The 24028-nt window shown below is 52.4% G+C and overlaps 1 protein-coding gene across 1 annotated transcript in view; it reads left to right on the top strand.

Moving 5' to 3' along the window:
* Window positions 1-21716, top strand: part of PTPRS (protein tyrosine phosphatase receptor type S) — a 129312-nt gene extending 107596 nt beyond the window's left edge. Inside the window, exons 23-35 of the mRNA XM_059489748.1 lie at window positions 2126-2173; window positions 5520-5617; window positions 7632-7755; window positions 10795-10970; window positions 11501-11620; window positions 12705-12859; window positions 14704-14989; window positions 15336-15514; window positions 16404-16530; window positions 16629-16754; window positions 17918-18072; window positions 18767-18902; window positions 19381-21716. Coding sequence (XP_059345731.1) covers window positions 2126-2173; window positions 5520-5617; window positions 7632-7755; window positions 10795-10970; window positions 11501-11620; window positions 12705-12859; window positions 14704-14989; window positions 15336-15514; window positions 16404-16530; window positions 16629-16754; window positions 17918-18072; window positions 18767-18902; window positions 19381-19449 — 1799 coding nt within the window. The 3' untranslated portion in view covers window positions 19450-21716. The remainder of the gene's footprint in view (window positions 1-2125; window positions 2174-5519; window positions 5618-7631; window positions 7756-10794; window positions 10971-11500; window positions 11621-12704; window positions 12860-14703; window positions 14990-15335; window positions 15515-16403; window positions 16531-16628; window positions 16755-17917; window positions 18073-18766; window positions 18903-19380) is intronic.
* The last annotated feature ends 2312 nt before the right edge of the window (window positions 21717-24028 follow it).

Raw genomic sequence — 24028 nt, forward strand, 5'->3', positions numbered from 1 at the left:
GAGCTGCCCCTGGGCACAGCCTGAGAGCCAGAGCTGCCCCTGGGCACTGCCTGGAGATCCAACCCTGTCTGTACTCAGTGGGGATGCTGGGATCCTCAAGGACCTTGCACAGGTTATGCCCAGTGCTGGCGAGGCAGAAGAAGGGTTTTCCTGGATTTCCAGAGAAATTGGTGCATTCTGGGCTGAGCTGCAAACACCATGGCTGTGCCAGTGCTGCCCTGTGCCCCAGCTGGGAGCTCCTGGATGGGGAGATGAGTGTGGCAGGCTGCCCAGTGCTCCAGCCCCACCTGGAACTGGTGCTCTCTGCTGCCAAACCACTCCTGCAGGCAGCCAGGCCTGCCCCTGGGCTGTGCAAGGGGAAAGGAGCTGCTTGGAGCAGGTGAGGCAGCTGCTCCCCACTTGGTGCAGATGCTGTGATGGAATCCCGGGCTGGTTTGGCTTGGGAGCACCTTAAAGGCCGCTCAGTTCCACCCCAGGCTGCTCCAAGCTGTCCAGCCTGGCCCTGTGTCACAGTGCTGAGCTCTGTGCTCCTCCCTCCTGCACACACGTGTCCCCACGTCCACGCATGTCCCACCGCCTTCATGGCACCTCTGCAGCACCACTGACACCCCGAGGGACACGTGGCCGTGCTGACCCAGAGCCTGTCCACACCTCTGCCTCCAATTCCTGGTGCTCGAGGCTTCGGAAGGGAATTTATTGTGCTTTTTGGGGGCTGGCTGTTGTTTTCAGTTTGTTTGTTTTGTTTTGTTTGTTTTTTTTTTTTTTGCTGTTTATGCTCGTTAGTAATGTTTCTGTAGCTCCTGTTTCCCCATCCCAGTCCTGTCCTTAGCATTGTCCAGTTCCCTTAGGGTGAGGCTGGCAGGAGGGACAGAGAGAAGGGGAGGCACAAAGGCAGGGCTGAGCTGAGGGGCTCTTATCAAAATGAGATAGGAAGCACTGATAAGAGCTGAGGGGCTCTTATCAAAATGAGATAGGAAGCACTGATAAGAGCTGAGGGGCTCTTATCAAAATGAGATAGGAGGCACTGTTGGGATCAGCCCAGGCTTAGGAGCAATGCTGAGCAGGTTCACTGCAGGGACAGCAGTCCAGCACAGGTAGGTCCAGCACAGGTAAATCAGCTCTTAGAGCAGCTCTTGCAGGAGAGTCTGGAGGTGTTGGAGATGTTCTGAGTGCTCCCAGCTGCAGCTCAGCAGTTTGTCTGGGTTTGTTGGGGGTTTTTGCCCTTGTCTGGTGCTTCCTGTGGGTGCTCCAGGTGGAGGGAGGTGGGAGACCCAAGAGAAGGAGCTGCACTGCCTCAGATGAAAAGACTCTGCTGAGATAAAAATAAAAAGTCTTGGTGCCAAGAAGCAGCTGGAAGTGCTGGTCCATGTCTTTCCCTCTCTGTGTGCCACAGGACAGCAGAGTCAGCTGAGGGTGCTTCCAGCAGGTAATGGGATGGATGGAGTCAGTCTTGTGTTGACCCCACTGCTTTGGACGTGCTGTACCTCTCAATTCTGGCTCTGGGAGGTTTATAAAGGGTACCTGAGACACCCAGACCTGTATGAAAGCTCTGCAGATCCCCAAAGACACTGCCTGTGTCCACTCTGCCTTTAGGAGATGCTTTCCTTCCCAAGTCTCTCTGGCCAGAGCTGACCCACCTGGTGTTACTCTGCTTTATCATTTGTTAAGCACTGAAAGGTTTTAAAGGATTTGGGGGAGTTGGTCACCTGCCTCCCACAGAATTTCGGAAACATTGGGTGAAAATGGAAATGGATGGGAAAATGAGCTTGGAGTGTGTTGGTGGTTGTGGTGCAGTTTGCAGGGGAAGAGTCCACAGGAGCTCTCTGAGTTAAAGGCATTTAAATTCAATAAATTGTGGCACAGAAGGGGCCTGTGGGCTCTTCTCCAGACAGGTGACCCCAGGTGGAATCTCCATCAAAACAGAGGAGGGACATGGGAGTGGGAATGTGCAGCTCAGAGAGGGGAAAGCATAGCACACCTTAGATATCCTGTCCTAATCAGCACAAAAATACCTTTCTTTTCCTCTTTAGATTTATGTTGGTTTTGTTTTTTTTTTTTTTTAATTAGCATGAAATTTTTACAAAAGTGTATCTTTTATTTATTTATTTTTTACTGTTTTCTGCAGATTCTGGTCTGAGCAGCCCTCTCAGTGACCCTGAGTTTGACTTGGAAAGTTAGTTCCTGTGTGTTTTTGTTCCTGTTGGTTTCATTTTTCCCCCTCCCATTATTATTTTCCTCTTCTACCACTTTCCTTTCCAATTCTTGTTCCGTTCCTGTTACTATTTTTTGATTTTCCTGCCGAATTCTCCGTGTTCCTGCGGTGTTTGCCCATCTCATCCCTTTTCTGTGCCATCTGTGTGTCTGAACTGTGCTTCCAGTTTTACAGTTCCCCCTTAGAGCCCTTTGGAGGACAGGGGAGCAGCTGGGTTCCCATCCAGCCCTCGCTGTCCCAGGAGGATCCAGGGCTGCCTTTCCCCTCGTGGAAGATGTTCCATGGCTGCTGCTTGGCTCAGTGTCCTCAGTGTCCCCTGTTTTTGTGCCCTGGTGTCACTGGGGGGTTGTGCTTTGGTGTTTGCGATGCAGGGAAAGAGAAACTGGAGCTGCAGCTGCTGATCCCCCTCCGAAAGAGCCATTCGAGCACCTTTTCATTCAGGGGGGAAAAGTGATTTCCCAGCTGTGGCAGGGCCTGCTCCTTGGCACTGAGCTGTTCCAGGGAGCAGAGGCCACCCCAGATCTCACAGAGTGCCTCCAGCCACGGTGACTTTGCAGGATAAATAGGCTCTGGCCACAGAGCAGATGTTGTTAGGGTGACGTTTCTGGCGACTTGGCTGGTGCACAGAGAATCAAGTCTTTTGTGATAAGATTAGAGAGATTCAAGTGATTGAAATGTTAGATGAGACTGGCTCGGAAAGATTTCATCCCATTAGGAGCCAAGATCCCAGCCTTGCTGGGTGGTGTGGGCTTGGATTTTTTTTTCTTAATACTGAGCAGGGAAGGATGTGAGGTTTCAGCTGACAAATGTGAAGAGTCACAGATGCTGCTTGTGCTGGGAGATGCAGGGGCTGGGAAATTTACACCAAATATCGGTTTGTTTGGTATGGAATATGTCACAATTGTCCCCTCATTGTAACGGAGGGGATGTGGGTATTTTCCTGGCTGAACTCAGTCCCTCACACCCCAGATGAGTTCCTGAATTAAAGGAGAGAAGAGCTGAGGCAGTGCCACTCCTGCCTCGTTCCATGGCCAGCTCCTGGATCCTACTGCAAACCCCATGCACTTGGCACTTTGAGCGGGGCAGTGTTTATTGCTGCAGAGCTTCTTTTATTCCAAAGAGCCCTAGGAAAGAATCCCATGAGGAGTTTCTGTCCTTAACAGCAGCAGAACAAGTTCCCATTGCTCCCAGCCAGGCTCTGTGCAGGGAGGGTTGCAGGGGAAGCAGGATGGTCCCAGCAAAGGGCAGAGCTGCTGGGGTCACACTCTGGGCTTTTCCTGGGGTTTTATGAAGGAAATCTGGGAAATTCCTTCACGGGGAAGGTGAGTCCTCATTCCAGATTGGTACAGAGGGCTTTTCCCATGCAGCCCACAGGCTCAGAGGTTCTTGCTCGTGTTGCTCCATGACTTCTGAGCCAAGGAGGATCTGGGGTTTTTCTTGCTTGTTATTGCTGCGGTTTCAGATTGTTTATTTTCTCCTTTTAACCTACATGTCTATCGAGTGCTGGTGGTGTTAAACTGGTTTGGTCTGATCTGGAACATCCCAGCCAGGGTGGCCTCCCCATCCCACACTGGGAGAGGACCAGCTCCTGCCACCACCCCAGCCTGGGGTGGATGGCAGCCCCCTCCGTGCAGGTGGAGCAATAACCCTCCTCCAGGTGTGGTGGGACAGGACAACAAGAGATTAAATGGGAGTTTTTCCTCCATGAGCCCAGAGAGGTTTCCTGCCCTGATCCCAGCAGGCTGTAACGGAGCCAGCACAGCCTCCAGGATAGCTCAGGGTTATTTTTGTGAGCTTTTTTGGTATATTTCCCCTCTTCATCTATTTTCAGCCCTATTTCCTTGTGCTGAAAATAGATGTGTGGTGAGCTTAGGAGAAACCTGTCGAGGTTTGGCAGACTCACCCCGTGCCCAGGCCTGGGGGAAGCAGCACCTCTCCCAAGTCACTGTAAAACTGAGGATGTCATGCTTGCTTTGCCATCTCTGTGCTGAGTTTTCAGAGTTATCTGACCATGCTGCTGCCACGCCGCTGCTTTGTCACCCACCAACACCCACGGGGCTCGAAATTCTCCCTGGCTTCCATCTCTTCTCCACCCCTGTCCTTCTCATCGGGGGCACTGCCCAGGGCTTCTCACAGTGCTGCTCTCCAGGCCTCTGGGGAGGCTGGCAGACAGCATGGGAAGCCTTTGGAGAAACATAATCCCATGCAGATGAGCAAAGCACGGAGAGCTTTTCCTGTGGGTTTGCAGCGCAGCCTTTGAGATGCTGTGGGCAGGGAAGGGTCTCTGCTCTTCCCAGAGCTCCAGGTGCCCCTTTCAGAGCAGGATGTGCAAATCCCAGGCTGAGAACTGAGTCAGCCATGGCTGCTGGCTGAGATGTGCCCCAGTTGGACCAGTCTGACCAGCGGGACCTCCCAGTATGGCTCCAGTGAGTTCCCTGGCTGCCTCAACACCAGCACACCACAGTGCTGGGGGATTGCAGGGGCAGCAGCTGAACCAGCTCAGGAACATCATGCCCAATCTCCCTCCCAGAAGGTGCCCGGATGGGGCTGCACAGCCCAGCCCACAGCACTGGGAGGAAGGGAGGGCTGTGCTGCACAAGGAGCATCCCCCACCAGCCAGGAGAGGCAACAGGAGCCTGCTGGGTGCTTCCAGGCTGGCTGCACCCTGGGAATGGTGGGGGTCAGAGCTCAGTGCCCATGAGCAGACTGAGAACTTGCAGAGTTCTTCTCAGCACTGCGCAAAAAACAACCCAGAGCATCCCAGAGGTCGGAAAAGACCTTAAAGATCACAAAGTGCAGTTCCTGAAAAGCCTCCCCTGCTTCCCCCCATCTGCATATTCCCATCTCCTGCCCACGTCTCCATGGTTGGCTGGATCTGCCCCTGCCTCCCTTTCTGTTGGAGCTGGTTCCTGATCCTGGCGGGTGCTGTGCCATTTGCTGCGTGGGTTCCTCTGGCAGCGTTTGCTCATTCCAAGTCCACTTTGGAATCGCTAACACGCATCTGCTCTTCAGATTTTCCTTTTTGTTTTTGCTCTGATTTCTACATTGAAAATGGGGCCATCACGGGAACACTCTCATTTTACTGTTTTTTGTTTTTTATTTCCTTGATTTTTTTTTTTTTTTTTTTACTTCCAAGGACACAATTTCGAGCCCTGAATTCTTCTCTTCTAACCTCCCTACTTTCATTGCAGATCTTACATTGTAATTTATTTTCTTTTCTTGTTCCTTCTTTCTTATAAAATGCGCAACGGTTGTGAATTTTAGTCATTATTAAATGAGATCCTTTTCCTGCTGTCTTGTCTTTTAGGTATGCTCAGCCACCCACCCATCCCCGTTTCCGAGCTGGCTGAACACACAGAGCATCTCAAAGCTAATGATAACCTGAAATTATCCCAAGAGTATGAGGTATGAGCAAGAGTGAGTGCTGTGCATGGGTTTGCAGAGCCAGGAATTAGGGAATTCAGACAGGCCTTCATCCAAATGAACAGCTTCATTTTAAAGACCTGGTTAGCTGAAATTTAAAAGCTATTTACGTATTGAAAATTAAGTACTTGCTGAGAGCTTTGTTGGGTTCAATTCTAGCTCATAAAAAGCAAGAGGTTGGTGCATGAGCTGCTCCTGTTGGCTCAGCAGAGGCTGAGCTCTCTCAGAGAAGGGATGCAGTCCTGGAAGGGATGGAGCTGTCCTTGGGGTGCCCATGATTGCTGCAGGACACAGGAGACCGAGTGAAGGGCTGTGACACCCAGTTTTTACAGCTGAGCTGGGTGAGAGGAGCAGGGAGTGCTCCACAGCTGATGCCATCGGCAGCCACGGAGCTAAAGATGGGAAAACAGGATGGTTTGTGCTTCTTGTCATGTCTGAGGGGTTTGTGCAGGTAGTGATAGGGAAAATGTAATGACCAATCCCAGACTGGTGTGGGATGGAAGTATCTTAAAGCCCATCCAGTGTCCCCCTGCCATCAGCAGGGACCTTTAACTGTCCCAGGCTGCTCCAAGCCCTGTCCAGCCTGGCCTTGGGCACTGCCAGGGACCCAGGGGCAGCCACAGCTGCTCAGGGCCTTCCCCACCTCACAGGCAGGAATTTCTCCTCATACCCACCCTAAAACCTGTCAGTTTAAAGCCCCTTGTCCTATCATTCCATGCCCGTGTAAAAAGCCTCTCTCTGCTCCTGGTTTTGCTGTTGAAAGACACCAAATGCCCTGGCATTTTTAGCCTAATGGTGAGTCTGGACTGGCTGCGTCTGTTTGCAGGCAGGGAGCCAGGGGATGTTTTCCAATCAAGGGCTGCTTCTCCCTGCCCTGACTCCCTGATCCCCGGGCACCTGGAGCAGGGTCAGGCCTTGGAGAAGGCTCATTCTGCTCTGCCTGGGTCTCTCCTCCCACGCTGGGTCTCGGGGGCAGCAGCAGCAGCTCGTTCTGAGCTCCATCCAGATTCCAGAGGCTGATCTGCATAATGCCACATCCCGAGTGCCCTGGCTCTGAGCCAGCCCAGCCTCCTCCAGAGGGAGAGCCAGAGCTGAACAAACATCGCTAATGAAGTGAAGGCGAGGCATGATTAGAGGGATGGAGAGCAAACAGACACATTACAATAGTATAAATACCCATTAGTTAGGAATTCTCCGCAGCCAGAGTGAGCTCTGAGCTGGTTTTGTGCATGGTTTTGTACCAGCTGTGCCCGGGGTGGGTGGGCACAGCCAGGGAGGGCAGTGGGGCTGGCTCAGAGGGGTGGGTCTGGGATCTGGGACCCCGTCCCCAAAGGGTGGCAGCCAGAGGGAGAGCAAGCAGCAGCAAACACAGCTCTGCACGCTCCTGCCAAGCCTCCAATTGAGGCAAACCCCAAGGGCTCTGCAAAATGATGAAGGAATTAAGCCCTTGTTTTATTTAATTCTCTGGCTGAGGATTTAGAGGTAAACGTAATTAACCTAATTTCCATATCTGGGACAGCTGGACTTTAGAGAGGAAAAAAAACCCCCACCACCAAACCTGGCATAAATCACTAGGACAGGCAGAGGGGATTTTTCTCTCCAGTGCATTTCATTGTTTATTCTTTCATCCCTTCTAAGAAAAACCCATGTTGATTGAGTGTCCTAGGGCTGGGGTCCCTACCCCTCTTCTGTGCTGGGGGATGCACTCTTGTCCCTGCCAGGTTCCTGTGGGGATTCCTCCTCATTTGCACTGGAAACCTTTGGTGCCGAGTCCAGAGGGGGAATGACCTTAGGTATTCCATCTGGGGCCAAGGGAGATGGAACATCAGCTGCTCCATGGGGCTGGGGCTTTCCCACAGCAAAGCTGGGCTCTGGCAAATTGTGATTGTTGTGCTCCTGAGTGAGACCTGCAGAGCCACGCGGAGCAAGAGCTCAGAACTGCATTTGCTGCTTTTCTCCTCACTGACTCTCCCATTTCCCTTCCCAATGCCTCCAGTCCATCGACCCTGGCCAGCAGTTCACCTGGGAGCACTCCAACCTGGAGGTGAACAAGCCCAAGAACCGCTACGCCAACGTGATCGCCTACGACCACTCGCGTGTCATCCTGCTGCCCATCGAAGGTAGGGAGGGAGCACCCCCTGCTCCATCCTCTCCAGGGTGGATTCCTGCAGGAAACACACTCTTCTCCCCCTGCTCCATCCTCCCCAGGATGGATTCCTGCAGGGAACACACTGCACACGCTCTTCTCTCATCTCTATTTATATTCTTCTCTTTACGTCTCCCTGGGAGTTTGGCAAGCAGGAGATACCTCTGTAAACCGAGCATTTGTTAAATTCTGGTGACTGACATATTCCCCTGGAGCTGCAATCCCTCATATCAAGGGCTGGTTTATCAAGAAACTGCCTTCCCTTTGCTTGGAGATGCCTGTTTGGTACAGCTCTGACTAAGAGGAAGCATTCAGACCACACAGTGCTTCAGAGGGAGCAGAGCAGGGTGGTGGAACACGGAGCAGGGCTGCTCAGGGAGGAGTGGGAAGCAAATGTGAGAGGCAGCAGCAGCAAAGATGTGGCCACTGAGTTGTACAGGCACAAAGATCACTTGATATGCAGCCCCTGCTGCAGCCCCTGGCCCCTAAAAGGCTGGGGATAAGAAGGGGTTAGAGCAAGCCTGGCGGGTCATAAATTGTTTCCTGAGCTGCTTGTGTGAGCGATGGTGCAGTCAGGAAATTTACATTAAATTTCACAACTCGTGGCTCTTGACAGAGCTGCTCCAGTGCACGCCAGGATAAGAGGGGCTTGAGATGGAGTTGAACAGGGCACCTGCTTGGGTTGCTGCTGCCAAGATAATGCTGGAGTTTCATGGGCTCAGGATGTGGCTGTGCTGGGTGGATAAAGCCTTCAAGGCCAGGCTTGCATTGCCAAGAGCTGATCATCAGAGCAGAGAGGATGTGGGATGTCCTGGTAACTGCCTGGTGAATGGAGAGGTTAATTCCAAAGCCTTTGAGACCAGGGAATTGCTAAAATAATCTCCCTGTGCCACGGTAGCTCTGAGGGGCACGGGGAAGGGGGAGAGCTGAGGCAGCAGCAGAGCACGGTGATCTGCCAAAAAACTGCACAAATCTGGATTGCTCTGGCCTGCTATTAGAGGGCTTTAAATGTTTCTCCTTGTGAAGCTGACTGTGTTCTGCCTTGGTTTAATTCCGAGATTAATATTGTATGAGCCAAGGAAAGCAGAGGCTTTAAAAAGTTGCTTTGTCATTCAAGGGAGGGGAGAAGAGCACAAGTGAGGGAGTGAAGGACACTTGGGCTGGTCTTGGATCTGGGGCTGGATGCAGGCAGCACTTCCAGCTCTGCCCAGGGCTCTGTGAGGGACCAACAGTGCAAGGATGATGGGCCAAGGTTGAATTTTCAAGCATGTGAGAGGTTCTGACATGTCTTGGCTGCTGTGCTCCTTCCTGCCGGGCTCTGTGTTATGCTCAGGGCTGGAAGATGAAAGGAGCTGGAGGAATTATAGTTTTGTTGCTTTTTCTTTGTTTAAAATCTGAATTTGTTGAGGATGCAGACTGCCACTGCCTGCTTGGTCAGGGAGAAGCAGTGGTTTTAATTCTGTGACTTCTCTGAAGCTGGGGCTGTCACACAGTGAAACTTTGCAGGAGCTCATGCCACCATTTCAAATGACAGAGTGGACCCCAGGGGGCTGCAGAGGAGATTAATTCTGGAAGCTCAGCCCTAAACACACTCCTGCCATGGCAGCCACCTTCTCTCCCTCCTGAAATTTCAGACTGGGAGGGAGCAAGGGTAGGGAACCCTGCAGAAATTTAATCAAAAGCCATTTCCCAGCAGCTGAAGTTCCCGGGTGCCCTTGAGGACAGGGAGGCTGCTCTGGGCTCACCCCTCACCAGCTGCAGCCCCCATTGCTGCAGCCCCCATTGCTGCAGCCCCCATTGCTGCAGCCCCCATTGCTGCAGCCCCCATTGCTGCAGCCCCCAGTGCTGCAGCCCCCATTCCTGCAGCCCCCATTCCTGCAGCCCCCATTGCTGCAGCCCCCAGTGCTGCAGCCCCCATTCCTGCAGCCCCCAGTGCTGCAGCCTCCATTCCTGCAGCCCCCATGGCTGCAGCTCCCATTCCTGCAGCCCCCAGTGCTGCAGCCCCCATTCCTGCAGCCCCCAGTGCTGCAGCTCCCATTCCTGCAGCCCCCATTGCTGCAGCCCCCAGTGCTGCAGCCCCCATTGCTGCAGCCTCCATTCCTGCAGCCCCCAGTGCTGCAGCCTCCATTCCTGCAGCCCCCATTCCTGCAGCCCAGTCCCCACTGGTGCTGCTCCCCAGCCTTGGCTCCCCTGCAGACAGGAGTGAAGGGCTCTGCACCGAGTTAATCATGGGTTTGCAGATCCTGCCAGCCTTGCCAGGCACTCGCTGTGCTCGGGAGCAGCCAAACCAGCCCCGAGTGCTCCGTGCCAGGCGCCGGCTCCGGAGCTGAACCTGGGCGTTTTAACTTCAGAGCAGCTTTCTCCTGCCATGTCCCAATCAACCTCTTCACTCTGGCAGTGCCTCCTGCTCATCCCAAACCCTCAAGCAAGGACCCAGGCGAGCAGCTGGAGCTCAATAGCCTGTAACTCATGCGGGTAGGGAAAAAAAAAAACACTCTTAAAAATGACAGCGGGCAATTTACAGCAAGTCAAAGCCTGTAATTTCAAAGCCTTCATTGGCTAAATCAAGCCTGGCTTTATTCTTTACTCTGTCCAGCTGTAGCTCAATGCCTGGCATTAGATTATGGACCACACAGTCATTGACCAGGTGCATTTCTGCCCGGGCTCGGGGCAGGCTGGGACAAGGACTCGGGTTTGTCCTATGGACATGGATGCAGCAGGAGCCCTGCTCCAGGACTTTGCTCCTGTTAAGCACATGAGGAAAAACACCACGGTTTCAAGGCCTGATACTTGGTCTCTTTAATACCTTTTGCAAGGAGTTGCTGTCTCTCTGCAATGCAGGAGCTTGAGCTGGGAACACCTTGCCAGGAGCCTGGGTCATCCTGACCCACCAAGGCTCGGGTGTTTCTGCGGTGAGCTTCACTCTAACAGCGTCCCTGCAAAAATCTCCTCAGCGCAGCTTCCAGCTGTGTGAAGTCCTTGCAGATGGCTGATTTTTGCTGATTTGACACAGGAATTGTGGGCAGTGATTACATCAATGCCAACTACATCGACGGGTACCGGAAGCAGAACGCCTACATTGCCACCCAGGGGCCCCTGCCAGAGACCTTTGGGGACTTCTGGAGGATGGTGTGGGAGCAGCGCTCAGCCACCATTGTCATGATGACTAAGCTGGAGGAGAAATCACGGGTAAGATGCATGAGAGGGATGACTGGTTAGTCATAATCCAGGGGGATTGGAGGGGAGAGCTGGGGGAACGGCAAATCCCTTTGATGTGCAGCCAGGGGGGGATTTCTGCCTGCTCTGCCAGCACCCTGAAAGTTCAGTGATTCGTTGCTTGTAAAAAAAACAAACCATTCACCCTGGAAAGCTGCAGCCTCCTTGGCAACTCCAGGAGAAGGGGTTGCTGGATCCCACTGCATGTCTGTCTTGGAGCTAATCATGTGGCAAGTTTCACATTCAGTTCTCTTGTTTAACAAGCCCCAGTACATTCCCTCTAATCTTCAGGATCATTCCAGTCTGTTGTCTGTGGGATCGATGTAGCATCAAAGTCTGTGCTTAGTCAGTAGGAGCTTTTTCTGGTGGGTTTGTCCCTGTCCTGGTGCTGTGCAGAGACACTTCTTGCACCTCCCCTTGCCTTTGCCACCAGGGCATTTTGGGAATGAGCACCCCCCAGTTTGGGTTTGCCCAGCACTGAGCCATCCCTCCTTGCCTTGCAGATAAAGTGTGACCAGTACTGGCCAGGCCGAGGCACAGACACCTATGGGATGATCCAGGTGACCTTGCTGGACACCATTGAGCTGGCCACCTTCTGCGTCAGGACCTTCTCCCTGCACAAGGTGAGCTGGCTCCTGCTCCTCTTTTCCCTGGAGAGGGGCTGGAACACTCCTGGTGAACTGCAGGAATACTCAAGGGTTTCTCATAAGGGAAAAACTCACAACAGTGAGTTGGGAAGGGGTCACATACCCTGAGCTATTTTACACCTGCAGGCTCCAGTTACAAAGGGGTCTCAGGCTGCAACATTCCAAAAGATCAATAAATCTTTGATGTCACCAGTTTGACTCGTGGCAGTTCCAAACCTTCATTCCCACCCCCAAGAGCTCTGGATTCCCTCCTAACAAGGAGGGAGGCACACCCTGTGCAAGGCAGGGGTGGCACTGGATGAGCTTTAATGTCCCCTTCACCATCCCGTGAATGTCCCATTATTCCCAGCCCAACTGGGTGATAGCTGGTCACCTGTGAAACAAATCTAAGTTCGCTCTTAATTCTTCTCCAAGGAAAACCCACTAACCCTAATGAAGTGAATTAAGGGCTATTTAAAGGGGGTACAGCTCCTTTTAAAAAAGAATACAATCTCTACAAGCGGATAAATATTGATTCCCCAATTATTATGTGGGACCTCAAGCAGCCATCAACAAAAAGTGCATTAAAGCTCTACATTCCAAAAATATCAGAACTTCATGACTCCCTCCCCATTAACAACCTATATTTAAGTAGGAGAATTAATGCTAGAATGAGTAACCAGGGTCCTCCCTCTACGAGGCGAGCTTACACCTGTACGTTATCAACAAATAATATGGGACATTGACGGGGTGGCACTGGATGAGCTTTAATATCCCCCTCAAACCATCCCGTGACTCGACTTTAATAAAATTAAAATAACAATAAGCATTACAGATATTCTTAATAAACAGGGTCCTTCTGAAGCAGCTCCTGCCTTTCCCTGTGTGCAGTGGGGGAGCACAGATGGGGTTGTGGCTCAGGGCACACCCAGCCCAGGCAGTTTGGTTTTGCTGTCCCTGGGCCCTGTGCTGTGCTGTGCCGTGCCCAGGGCACACCATCCCAGGCAGTTTGCTGTCCCTGACCCCGTGCTGTGCTGTGCTGCTGTCCCTGACCCCCGCACTGTGCCGTGCTGTGCTGCAGAACGGCTCCAGCGAGAAGCGCGAGGTGCGGCAGTTCCAGTTCACGGCCTGGCCCGACCACGGCGTGCCCGAGTACCCCACGCCCTTCCTGGCCTTCCTCAGACGGGTCAAAACCTGCAACCCCCCGGATGCCGGGCCCATCGTGGTGCACTGCAGGTACTGCTCCCCTCCCCTGGCACTTCTGGAGGGGGTGGGTTTACCTGGGCACAGGTGCGTTCCCGGGCAGCACCTGAGAAAGGGACCTGGGGATTCCGTTGAGCTCAGCATGTCCTGAGATGATGAGGAACAGCATGATGGGGATTTTGAAGTTTGTGATGAACTTTCATTCCTAGAAGGAGGTGAGGCTTTCTGTTCCAGAGTGGATGTAGATTGTTATTGGGATTAGGCTGATTAAGAAGGAAGGTTTGACTGTGTTTGTAATTGTGCTAGGAGTGGCTTTGAGGTTGTTGGATAGAAGAGGGAATAGGATGGGGGTGGAGAGGGTTACTAGGGTTAAGAGTATGGATGTATTTAGGACTAGTGAGAGGTCCATTACTTTCACTTGGACTTGCACCAAGATGAGTGGCTCCTGAGACCATTGGGTTACTATTGGGGCCAAATGACTTGGATCAAGTGCTGCAGGCCAGGCTGGGCAGGGCTTGGGGTAACCTGCTCCAGTGGAAGGTGTCCCTGGCCATGGCAGGGGTGGCACTGGATGAGCTTTAGGGTCCCTTTGGAACCGAACCATTCTGGGGTTTGATGATCCTGTAAGCAATGGGAAGTGCCTGGTGCTGTAGCAGTGTCTGGTTCTGTGTGGTGGGGCTGTTTGTGGCCACAGTGAGAAAGGAGGAGGAGGATCAGGTGTGACCTCAGAGGGTGTTGGAGGTGTTTGGGAGGCAGAGCTGCCTCAGCTGCCCAAGGCAGGGCTGACAGTGATTGACAGAGGGTTTCTGAGTGCTGCAGCCTTCCTGATAATGCCAGGCTGAAGGCAGGTAGCATTCCCTAATTCAATTTACAACCCAGTGAGGAATCCTCGAGGCCTCAATGCAGATAAATCCCTGTGTTCCTCAGGAGGGTGTGGAGGAGCCTGCAGGTTCCTGGGCACTGGGGGAAGATCTGCATTGTGCAGGCTGCTGGGGAAGCTAATCCTGCCTCTGCTGGAGGATGCCATTTAAACAGTCTTTGTGAGTGGGCAACTTATCACTACCCTTGCAGATGGCAATTATTGTGCACCTCAGAAAATGAATAAAGAGCTGTCAGCTCACAACCAGCTCCCAGATCAGCTGCTAAATTCTTGCCAAAGCTCCAGTCACCTGCTTGGTTCAGGTGTTAGGCAGTCTAATTAACAGAGATCAAGGGGGCTCCAGGAAAAAAGGGACAGCACTGGAATGGTAAAAGGAAACCCTTTATTAGCAGTGGCCCAAGAGAGCACAGAGCCCTGCTGAGGCACAAATGCCATTACACACGGGTCTGATGTTACCTGATGCACAAAAACATTGAGGGAGAGAGGTGACGCATGTTGCTCATTACAACATCGGTGCTCTTTCAGCTGCAGAGATCTGAGGCATTAAACAGGGGGGTTTAGATCCTGCCAGCCCCTTGTTGGAGCCTCAGGGGGGCTGCCACAGCTGTGCCTGGCCTGGGGTGTCACAGTGGAGGGGGGACACGACAGAGCAGGGTGGAGAGGGGACAGGACAGTGTGGAGAGGGGACAGAGAGGTGTGGAGAGGGAATGGAGCAGTGTGGAGGGAGGACAGGACAGTGTGCAGGGGGGACAGAGTGATGTGGAGGGGACACAGGACAGAGCAGTGTGGAGAGGGGATGGAGGGGTGTGGAGGGGACACAGGACAGGTATGGAAGGGACACAGAGCAGCGTGCAGGGGACACAGAGAGATACGGAGGGGACACAGAGCAGCATGCAGGGGACACGGAACAGTGTGCAGGGTACACAGAGCAGCGTGCAGGGGCAGCAGGCACCGCCCAGTGAAGGCCAGACTCTCACTCCCCGTGCCCTGTCCCCAGCGCGGGCGTGGGACGCACCGGCTGCTTCATCGTGATCGACGCCATGCTGGAGAGGATCAAGCACGAGAAGACCGTGGACATCTACGGGCACGTCACCCTCATGAGGTCCCAGCGCAACTACATGGTGCAGACTGAGGACCAGTACAGCTTCATCCACGATGCCTTGCTGGAGGCCGTGGCCTGCGGCAACACCGAGGTCCCGGCTCGGAACCTCTACAGCTACATCCAGAAACTGGCACAGATCGAGGCCAGGGAGCACGTCACGGGCATGGAGCTGGAGTTCAAGGTGAGGATGGGCCTGCCCAGGGCTGGGTGGTCACAGGGAGCCTTCGTCAGGCTGGTGGCACCTTGCTGCTTCCATGTGGGAGGTACTTACATTGCAGTTCCCTGGGAAAGCCAGACTGGCACCACAGGCTGCTTCCTTGGTCGCTCCAGACCCAGAATGACTTTACTCCCTCTTAAATTGGAGGGATTTTTAACTTTTTTAGTAGTAGTACTATTTTCTGAAAGCTTTGCTTAGGGAAAGGCCTCACCCCCAAAAACAAACCCCAGGAGGGCACCCAGAGGGTAGGACAGGTTAAGGGGCTGGCATGGGTCAGGAGCAGCCTCCAGTGAGTGTCCCCTGCCCGCAGCGCCTGGCCAACTCCAAGGCCCACACCTCGCGCTTCATCAGCGCCAACCTGCCCTGCAACAAGTTCAAGAACCGCCTGGTGAACATCATGCCCTACGAGACCACGCGGGTGTGCCTGCAGCCCATCCGCGGCGTCGAGGGCTCCGACTACATCAACGCCAGCTTCATTGATGGCTACAGGTACGGCCGAGCCCCGAGCCCCGAGCCCGGGCTGCCTCTGCACGGGCAGCCCCTGCTGGCCACGACCTGTGCTGGCCACGACCTGCCCCATCACCTGCACGGGCAGCCCCTGCTGGCCATCACCTGTGCTGGCCACGACCTGCCCCATCACCTGCACGGGCAGCTCCTGCTGGCCATCACCTGCCCCATTACCTTCCCCCTCACCTCTCTTGGCCATCACCCGCCCCATCACCTGTGCTGCCCATCACCTGCCCCATCACGGGTGCCAGGGCTAAATCCCACCCCACACCCAAATCCAGCCTGCTGAGGAGATTTTCCCCTGTAGTGGTCTTAAATTACCTCTATGATGATTAAATTATTAAATTATTATTAAATGATTCTCTAAAGCAGTGCAGCCCCTCCTCAGCTGCAGGTCCTGAGCACACAGAGAATCAGCCCAGTGTGGATTTGGCTGTTGGCAGGTTTCTCAATATGGATTGCCCTTTTGTTACCTCTGTGATGTGGGGGCATTGCGATCCCCAAAGTTTCTCCCAGGAAAATTCAGCCCTGGGAGCTGCAGCACTCCATGGGTGGGTTTGGAGGGAGCAAAGCAACTCCATGTTCAGCTTTTCCTCCTGTCCAGGACCAGCAGTGCTGGCCATGGCTGTGGCACTGGGATTCGGTTGGATTTACCCCTTGGAAGTGATATTTAAGGAGAGCTTCACCATTGGCTCTTTATTTTGACCACTGGCACCAAAGACATCCCAACCCCTTTAGACCCTGTGCAGTTCTAGTCCTTCCCCAGCATTTCCGTGTGCTCTGCCACTCTCCAGCCTTTCCCTGCATTCCCCAAAGCTGCTGCCCATGCAGTGCTCACCCCCCTGACCCCTCCTTGCTTTGGGCTCCCCAGGCAGCAGAGAGCCTACATAGCCACGCAGGGGCCGCTGGCAGAGACCACCGAGGACTTCTGGAGGATGCTCTGGGAAAACAACTCCACCATCGTGGTGATGCTGACCAAGCTTCGGGAGATGGGGCGGGTGAGTGGGGCTGGGAGGGAGCCTGGAGGGCAGGAGAGGGGCTGGGAGGGGATCCTGCAGGATGGACAAGGGCTGACAGGACCTGTTTGCCCCAACAGGAGAAGTGCCACCAGTACTGGCCTGCAGAGCGCTCAGCACGGTACCAGTACTTTGTGGTGGACCCCATGGCTGAGTACAACATGCCCCAGTACATCCTGAGGGAGTTCAAGGTCACAGATGCCAGGGTAGGTGCTGGCGTGGGGCAGTTCAAACTGGGAGGAATGGGGTTGGCAGGAGGGTTTGGGGGGCTTGGCTGAGGTGTCCACACTTTCTCTGGGGTTATCAGTGGAGGAGAGCTCATGGCTGGAAGGGACCCACAAGGATCATCGAGTCCAAACCCTGCACAGAACAAGGTGCTCTGCTCACAGAACAAGACAAAACAGCCTCAAGCTGTGCCAGGGGAGGTTCAGGTTGGACATCAGCAGGAATTTCTCCATGTAAAGTGTGGTCAGGTAGTGGAAGGGGCTGCCCAGGGAGGTTTGGAGTCCATGTGCCCAAGAGCTCAGTTGTGATGAGGAACAGAACACACACACACAGATTGGACTGGAGTATTTGTTCTTACAAATTGAAAGTAGTTTCAAACCTCTCTCACTGCCTTGAGTTGCTTTGTTAGAGAGGTGCCTGGCTTTGGGGTTTAGCTGCAGCTTATTTGAGGTGAAAGCAGAAAGCAAAAGCTGATAAAAATCTTGCAAAGGTTTTTCTGCACCCTTCAGAAAAGGAGCACTTCTATGGCTTGGAGAGGAGCCACTGTCAGTCATGTTCAAAGGGACAAATTCACTCCAATAATCTTCGATTCAATGTCAGCTTTCTCATCTGAAGGAACATTTCAATACCTTCTCAAATTTCAGTAGCAAACATAACCCTCCCTCTCACAGCACAGCTTTTGAGGTTGCCAAAGTATTCCAGAACCTGATAATTCAATTTGCAAGGTTGAGGAGGAGGATGCCTCATCAGTCCTCATAGAACAAGATTTATCTTCCTGTCAGCTGTAATTCTGACACTGTGGCAATTCTTTGTGAAGATTGATTAGAGGGGCCAACACCTCACCTTGAACGTTCCTTTGCTGAAGACTCCATCTGTGCTGTCTGCAGTGGTCAGAGCTTTCAGCACCTGCCAGGATATGGATCTGTGCTGACAGCCTGACTCCAGGAATGTCAGCTGCAACACAAGCAGCTTCATCACCATGGGGCTGGATAATAAATACGTGTGCACTCGACTACGGCACTGAGCTGCCTCAACTTTTCATGCCCTTTAACAAACCAGCAGCAAAAACAGGAGGGGTTTTTTTTGCCTTTTCTGTGTGTTGTCACAAACACAGGTGTTGAACTATTCCTGTTTTGTCCCCCAGGACGGTCAGTCACGAACTGTTCGTCAGTTCCAGTTCACTGACTGGCCAGAACAAGGTGTGCCAAAATCAGGAGAAGGTTTCATCGACTTCATTGGGCAGGTGCACAAGACCAAGGAGCAGTTTGGCCAGGATGGCCCCATCTCTGTCCACTGCAGGTAGGCACCTGGACACACCTCACCCAGATGGGATGTGGGAGAGCAGAGGGAATTGAAATCCAGATATCCTCCCTTTCCACCCCATCCTTGCAGGGAGATTTCTGGGGGTGTTGGTGCCAAACATTTGCCTCTGCCAGCCAAACTCATCTCCCTTCAGCCCTGGCACTGCCCACAAGGCTTTTGACTCTTTATGTTTAGAGAGATGAAATATCTCTGAAGGAGATGGGAGCCATAATATGACATAGAGCATATCTATAGAATATCTGTAGTATTTGACCTGCAGAATTAGAAGTGGTTTTTACCAGTCTCAACCCAATTTACACCTCCAGCACTGCTGGGCTGTTTGCTGCTAGCAAGAATGGTACCTCCTTACCCACAGGCAGAACAGGATGATCCATTCTTATTAAAATTATTCATTTTCAAAAGCCCAATATTACATATTATGAATCATTTTCCCACTGAACACTGTTTCCCACTACCAAAGCTTTTAACTTCTTAAATTTCCCTTCCCCAAACATTTTTTGGGTCACTCTGTGGCACTTGGGTTATTTCTGGGTGTCTCTCCTGGAGGACTGACCCAGGCTCTCCACTTCCAACACATTCACAGGGCTCAGCCCCACCCCAAGCAGCATTTACAGGGACATTTGGACCTTGCAGCACACAATTCCCTGATGATTTGCCCCCTTTCCTGCAGTGCTGGCGTGGGCAGGACCGGAGTGTTCATCACCCTGAGCATCGTCCTGGAGCGGATGCGCTACGAGGGGGTTGTAGATATTTTCCAGACAGTGAAGATGCTGCGAACACAACGACCTGCAATGGTGCAAACAGAGGTGAGGGGGGCCCCCAACCTGTCCCAGGGATCATTAAATGGCTTGGCTTGGCTTGGCTTGGCTTGGCTTGGCTTGGCTTGGCTTGGCTTGGCTTGAGGGAGGAACCTCCAGCCCCTCTCGTTTCACTCCCTTCACTGGCCCAGGCTGCACTGCTGACTTCACCTAAGAAATACAAAATGAATTTTAAAATATATATATTCCTATTGTTAGGAAGTCCCTTAAAGATTCCATGGCAGTATGGAGGCTCTGTTCTTAGCCAAGCACACAAATCTGGCTGAGGGGCTGACAGGAGAGGGGGATGTTCAGTGCCTGAGAGGCACAGGCATAAAGGAGAGCTGGAGCTTCCCTCTTTCGGGAGTTCTCAGCTCTTTGAGAATCACAAAGGTTCCTGCTCAGCTTTGGGCTGTCTGGAAAGCAGGACAGGGATCCTGAGGAGCCCATTCCCACCTCTGAGGCTGCTTCTCTTTGCTGTTGGCAGGATGAATACCAGTTCTGTTACCAGGCAGCTCTGGAGTATCTGGGAAGTTTTGATCACTATGCAACATAAAAAGCCATCGTTGTGCAGACTCTACCAACCACTTCAGTCCTGGAAGGCCTCTTCTGACCCAGGAGGAGCGCTTGAACTTACAAAACTGACTCAGAAGAAGAACCTTTTCATCTGGACAGTGCATCGGGAGCAGGGGGGAGGATTGGAAGGAACACCCCTTGGGCATCTCCACCTTGTGACCTGGCCCTCGCAGGGGCGGCCCAGGAGGGCTGCTCAGACCTGCTCTGCAACCTCAGGAGGTGTTCCCTGGGGAGGATGGATGGATGGATGGATGGATGGACATGGGGAAACTGATCCAAAAGCTACAACACACCTTGGGAACCGTTTCTGCTGGAGAAGGGAAGGAAAAACCGACTTTGGTTACATCATTAGAGTTCAGTTTATTTACTAATGTAGTTGGCAGTCTTTAAAGGAAGTCACTTGCAGAATTGAAGGTGATCTGTGAAAGAAAAGGAGCTAAATCTCAACACTTAGGCAGACTTAGGGTCAGGAGTTCTTCTAGCTGGAGTCTTAATAACCTCAGTATCAGCATTGGGATGATTCTGGGCTTGCAGGCACCTTGCAAACATTCACGGGATGCCCCTGCCACGCCAGAGGTTTTATAGCTCACATTTTGAATACTTGGAACATTCCTCATTTCTTCTAATTCCAAAATTTTATTTTTTAGGGTGTTTAAAAGGCTGAAAGAGCGAGTTACAACCCCCAGAGCTGGCTGTGGGGGGTAACCCCTGCCTTGCTCGGGCTGGGGTCTCTGGCTGCCGGGTCTGGGCCCCCTCCCAGCACATCAGGCTTTCCTCGGAGCAGGGTGGGACGAAGGCAGCCCCTTCCCCAGGCTCTTTGCACATCCACAGCCCACTGCTGCCCCGAGCAGCCGTGTCCCCCTGCTCCTGCCAGCCCCATCTCCCTGCAGGAGCCCCAGAACCACCTGCAGAAATCGATTTTCCCCAAACCCAGCTGGCTCCTGGTGCCGGCCCCTCGCCTCTGAACTCAGCAGCTCTCGGGAGCTCCTCTCAGGACTGGCCCAGCACCAGGCACTCCTTGCACATCTCCCACTGTCCCCAACATGCCCCAGCTGTAAAAGAACTGGGAAAGATCCAGGAAGGTGCATCCAATGGCAAATACTGTGAGTGGCTTTCTTTAAAGTATCGATGTAACTGTAACAAGTGACATTACCTTTTTTTTTAAATAGTGTATTTTTTCCTTTTTTTTTTTTTTAAAGACAAAGAATATCAGTCAATGAATTTAAAAGAAAAATTTGCTTATTTGTTCATATTATGTTCAAAGACAGTCTATTTTTTCACTGTAGAAATGTTACGTGTAATGGCTGTGATATATAAAAATGCAGTGCAAATTGCTACTTCTACATATTGCTTTTCTACCATTTAAAAGGTTTAACTTGCTCATGTAAGAACAAAATGTCCTTTCTGGATTTTTTTTTTTATTATTATTAGTAAATTTTTTTTTTTTTTTTTTTTTTTTTTTTTTTTTTTTTTTTGCGTTCTCTTGTTTTCAATCACAGACATATCCCAGGTCCCTGGAAGGGAGGGGAGCAGGAGGTGCAGGGGTGGTGGCAGTGCCAATTCCCCTTCAGGGGTGGTGGCAGTGCCAATTCCCCTTCAGGGGTGGTGGCAGTGCCAATTCCCCTTCATCTGTGGCCACGCAGGGCCAGGGCTGAGCTGGGACATCCAACACCACCAGTGGCTTTTGCTGACTGGAGACAGAATGATTTTGGAGTTTTGACACCCAACAGGTCTTTTACCACCCCAGGTGTGTTGCAGACCCAGCCTGGCCTCTCTCTGAGCTGCTTGTGGCTCCAGTGCCCAGGACTTTCAGCATCCAGAGCTCAAAATATCTGAGAAAAGCCACCCTGCCCCAAACTCTGCTCACCTCTGCCCTCTCCTTTTTTTTTTTTTTTTTATTTTTCTAGAAGGGGTAATCATGGCCATCAAGTGCTGCCCAGAACCCCCCACACAACCCATTTCCTGTCTTTAACTGAAAAAATGAAAAAGAAAAAAAAAAAAAAAAGAACCGACTGAAAGGCTTCTTCGAGATTTTACTTATTTGTGTGAAAGTTGCCCAAATTTCTAAGTATGTTGCAGCAAAAATCTTACTGGACAAGTTGGGGGGAGGGGGGAGGTTTTTTTTCTTTGTATGAGAGCAAAGTGCTGTTGCTTTCACACTGTTATTTCAAACTGAAACAGTAAGTGGTTTTCATACCACGGTGTATGTAGATATATTGACTTTGTATTAAAGGAAGATTGTCTGAACGTGCTGCAGCCCCGTGTGTGTGGGAGGGTGTCCCAAACCCATCCTGCTGCTCAGCAGGGACACAGAGCAGTTCCTCTCCTCTGCTCCTGCTGGAAATAGGCGCCTGTACGAGGCAAACGTGGCTGCAGAAAAGGAAATTTCTCATCTGGGGAGATTTGGGAAGGTGTCCCCGCCATGGCAGGGGTGGCGCTGATGGGAGAGCTGATCTGGGATCCTTCCCTCCCTTCCACAGCTCCCCCTCTCCTTCCTTACACTGGCACCACCAGCAGCAGCTTAAAGAAACGAACAAAAAAATCAATTTACAGGTTCCCAGAGAGCCATGATCAGCATCAGGTGGGAACGGCACCACCTCCAAAATGCTGTTCCTCCATGTGGGAGACGGAGGGGAGGGAGCCAAGCACACATCCAACAGCAGCAGCCCAATGGCCCAGGGAACAAGGGACAGGAATAAAACCCAGAAATCTCCTGGTTTGTACCCACAGCTCGTGGCCCTCCAGGCAGTCTGGGAACAGCAACGAGTTTTGCCTCCATGATCTGGACTCAAAGGGAATTTGTAGCACGAGTGGTTCCAGCCACGAGACGCAGGACAGGCGCCTCAGCAGCCTCTCATCAGGGAGGGGATTTTTGATGCTCACTTTATGTCATCGTTGAAGAGTAGGAAGGAAAAACTGATTATTCTTCTTCTCCTGAGCTGTTTCTCAGCCTTCCCTGCACCCCCAGCTCTGCCATTCCTGTCCCTCTGTGCCAATAACCCTCCCCAGCGCTGCTCTCCAGGCTCTCATTCTGCTTCCATCCCTTTCTGAGCTGCCCTGACCATCCCCCAGGTTGAAATGCAAACCCCTCACAGCACCGAAATAAATTCCACAAGGAGCACAGGAAGGTGAGTGGCAAAGAGAATTGAGCAGCAGCTGGGAGCTGAGTAAATCTTTCAAAAAAACCTCAACCAACTCCACAGGAAGCCAGTTAGGAGGCAAATAGAGGATGAAATATTTTCACAGAATCATGGAATATCTTGAATTGGAAGGGACACTCAGGGGTCATCAGTGCAGCCTCTGTCCCTGCACAGACACCCAACAATCCAATCCTGGGCATCCCTGGGGGTTCCTGGAGCTCTGGCAGCCTTGGCACCATTCCCTGGGATCCTGGCAGTGCCCAGCAAGAGTGAGAATCACATCTGGAATCGCATCCCAGTTACAGGGATTAATAAATGGTAAAACAAATGATAAAATAAATGATAACAGAAATTATTCCTGGCTCTGGGGTTGCACCCTGGTGCCCATCCCAGGGGCAAAGGGCAAATGAAAGAGGAATTCCTGCTCTGAGCTTGCTCTCTGTGGGTTTGCTGTGCCAGAGCTGGCACGGGGCTGACTTTGGTTTTAATTAAACTCCAAGTGATGGCCCATTAATGCCCGTTACAGCAGGGAGGGCTCGTGTTCCTTATTGATCCCAGGATTTTTCCCTCTCTCTGTCTCTCTCTCACACGAGCTCCAAGTGACAGCTTTGACAGCGTTTATCAGAGCTGTGAGCAGGGGGGAAGGAGTAAATAAATCATTGCAGGGAACGTTTCCCAGAGCAGGGGCTGCAGATCCACACAGGAGCGGGGCTGAGGCACGGACAGGTTTCACCAGGGGTCTCAGAGCCCCCTTTTATTAGAGATGAGCAGGGCCAAAGCCACCCCTGCAGCCCCGCTTTTCCTTGGGGGTGCCCAGGGCACGGCTCAGTGCTCGGACCCAGGCAGGACCACCCTGACAGGACTCAGAGCTGCCCCAAACCCTGACCAGGGCTGATCCCATCACTGAGGGAATTCTGCTCTTGCTTTGATCAATTCTGCCGCCCCTGGCCCTGCCCCAGACGCCCCCAGCCCCATCCCAGAGCTGCCCACAGAGCTCAGAGCAGCAAAGGGCTCGTCTCCCACTCGCACGCTGGGCAGAGCCAGGCTGTGCCCCAGCTGGAGCTGGCAGCAGCCTGGATGCCAAATCCCTGAGGGGCTGATTTGCAAAAGCCCCCAGGCCCCTGCACAGCCCCGAACCAGGAGCCCCCAGCCCCCCGCAGCAGAACCAAGGCTTTAAAGCAGCTGTAGCTGTGATTTACATTCCAGAGGAAAAGGAAAAGCTTTTCTTGGTTTACAGAATTACCCAAGTGGCAGAGCAGTTCCCAGGCCAGGAGAAATTCCTCACGTTGCAATATGCTTTAATTATACCGAGAGCAGCAGTAACAGAGCGAGAAATCAATTCCTTCTCCTAAATAAGATGGTTGCAAATTCCAAGCCGGCGAGTGAACAGATGTAGAACTGAAATGGAAAAAGTAAATA

The sequence above is a fragment of the Ammospiza nelsoni genome, chromosome 27, assembly GCF_027579445.1.
Source record: "Ammospiza nelsoni isolate bAmmNel1 chromosome 27, bAmmNel1.pri, whole genome shotgun sequence".
Lineage (NCBI taxonomy): Eukaryota > Metazoa > Chordata > Aves > Passeriformes > Passerellidae > Ammospiza > Ammospiza nelsoni.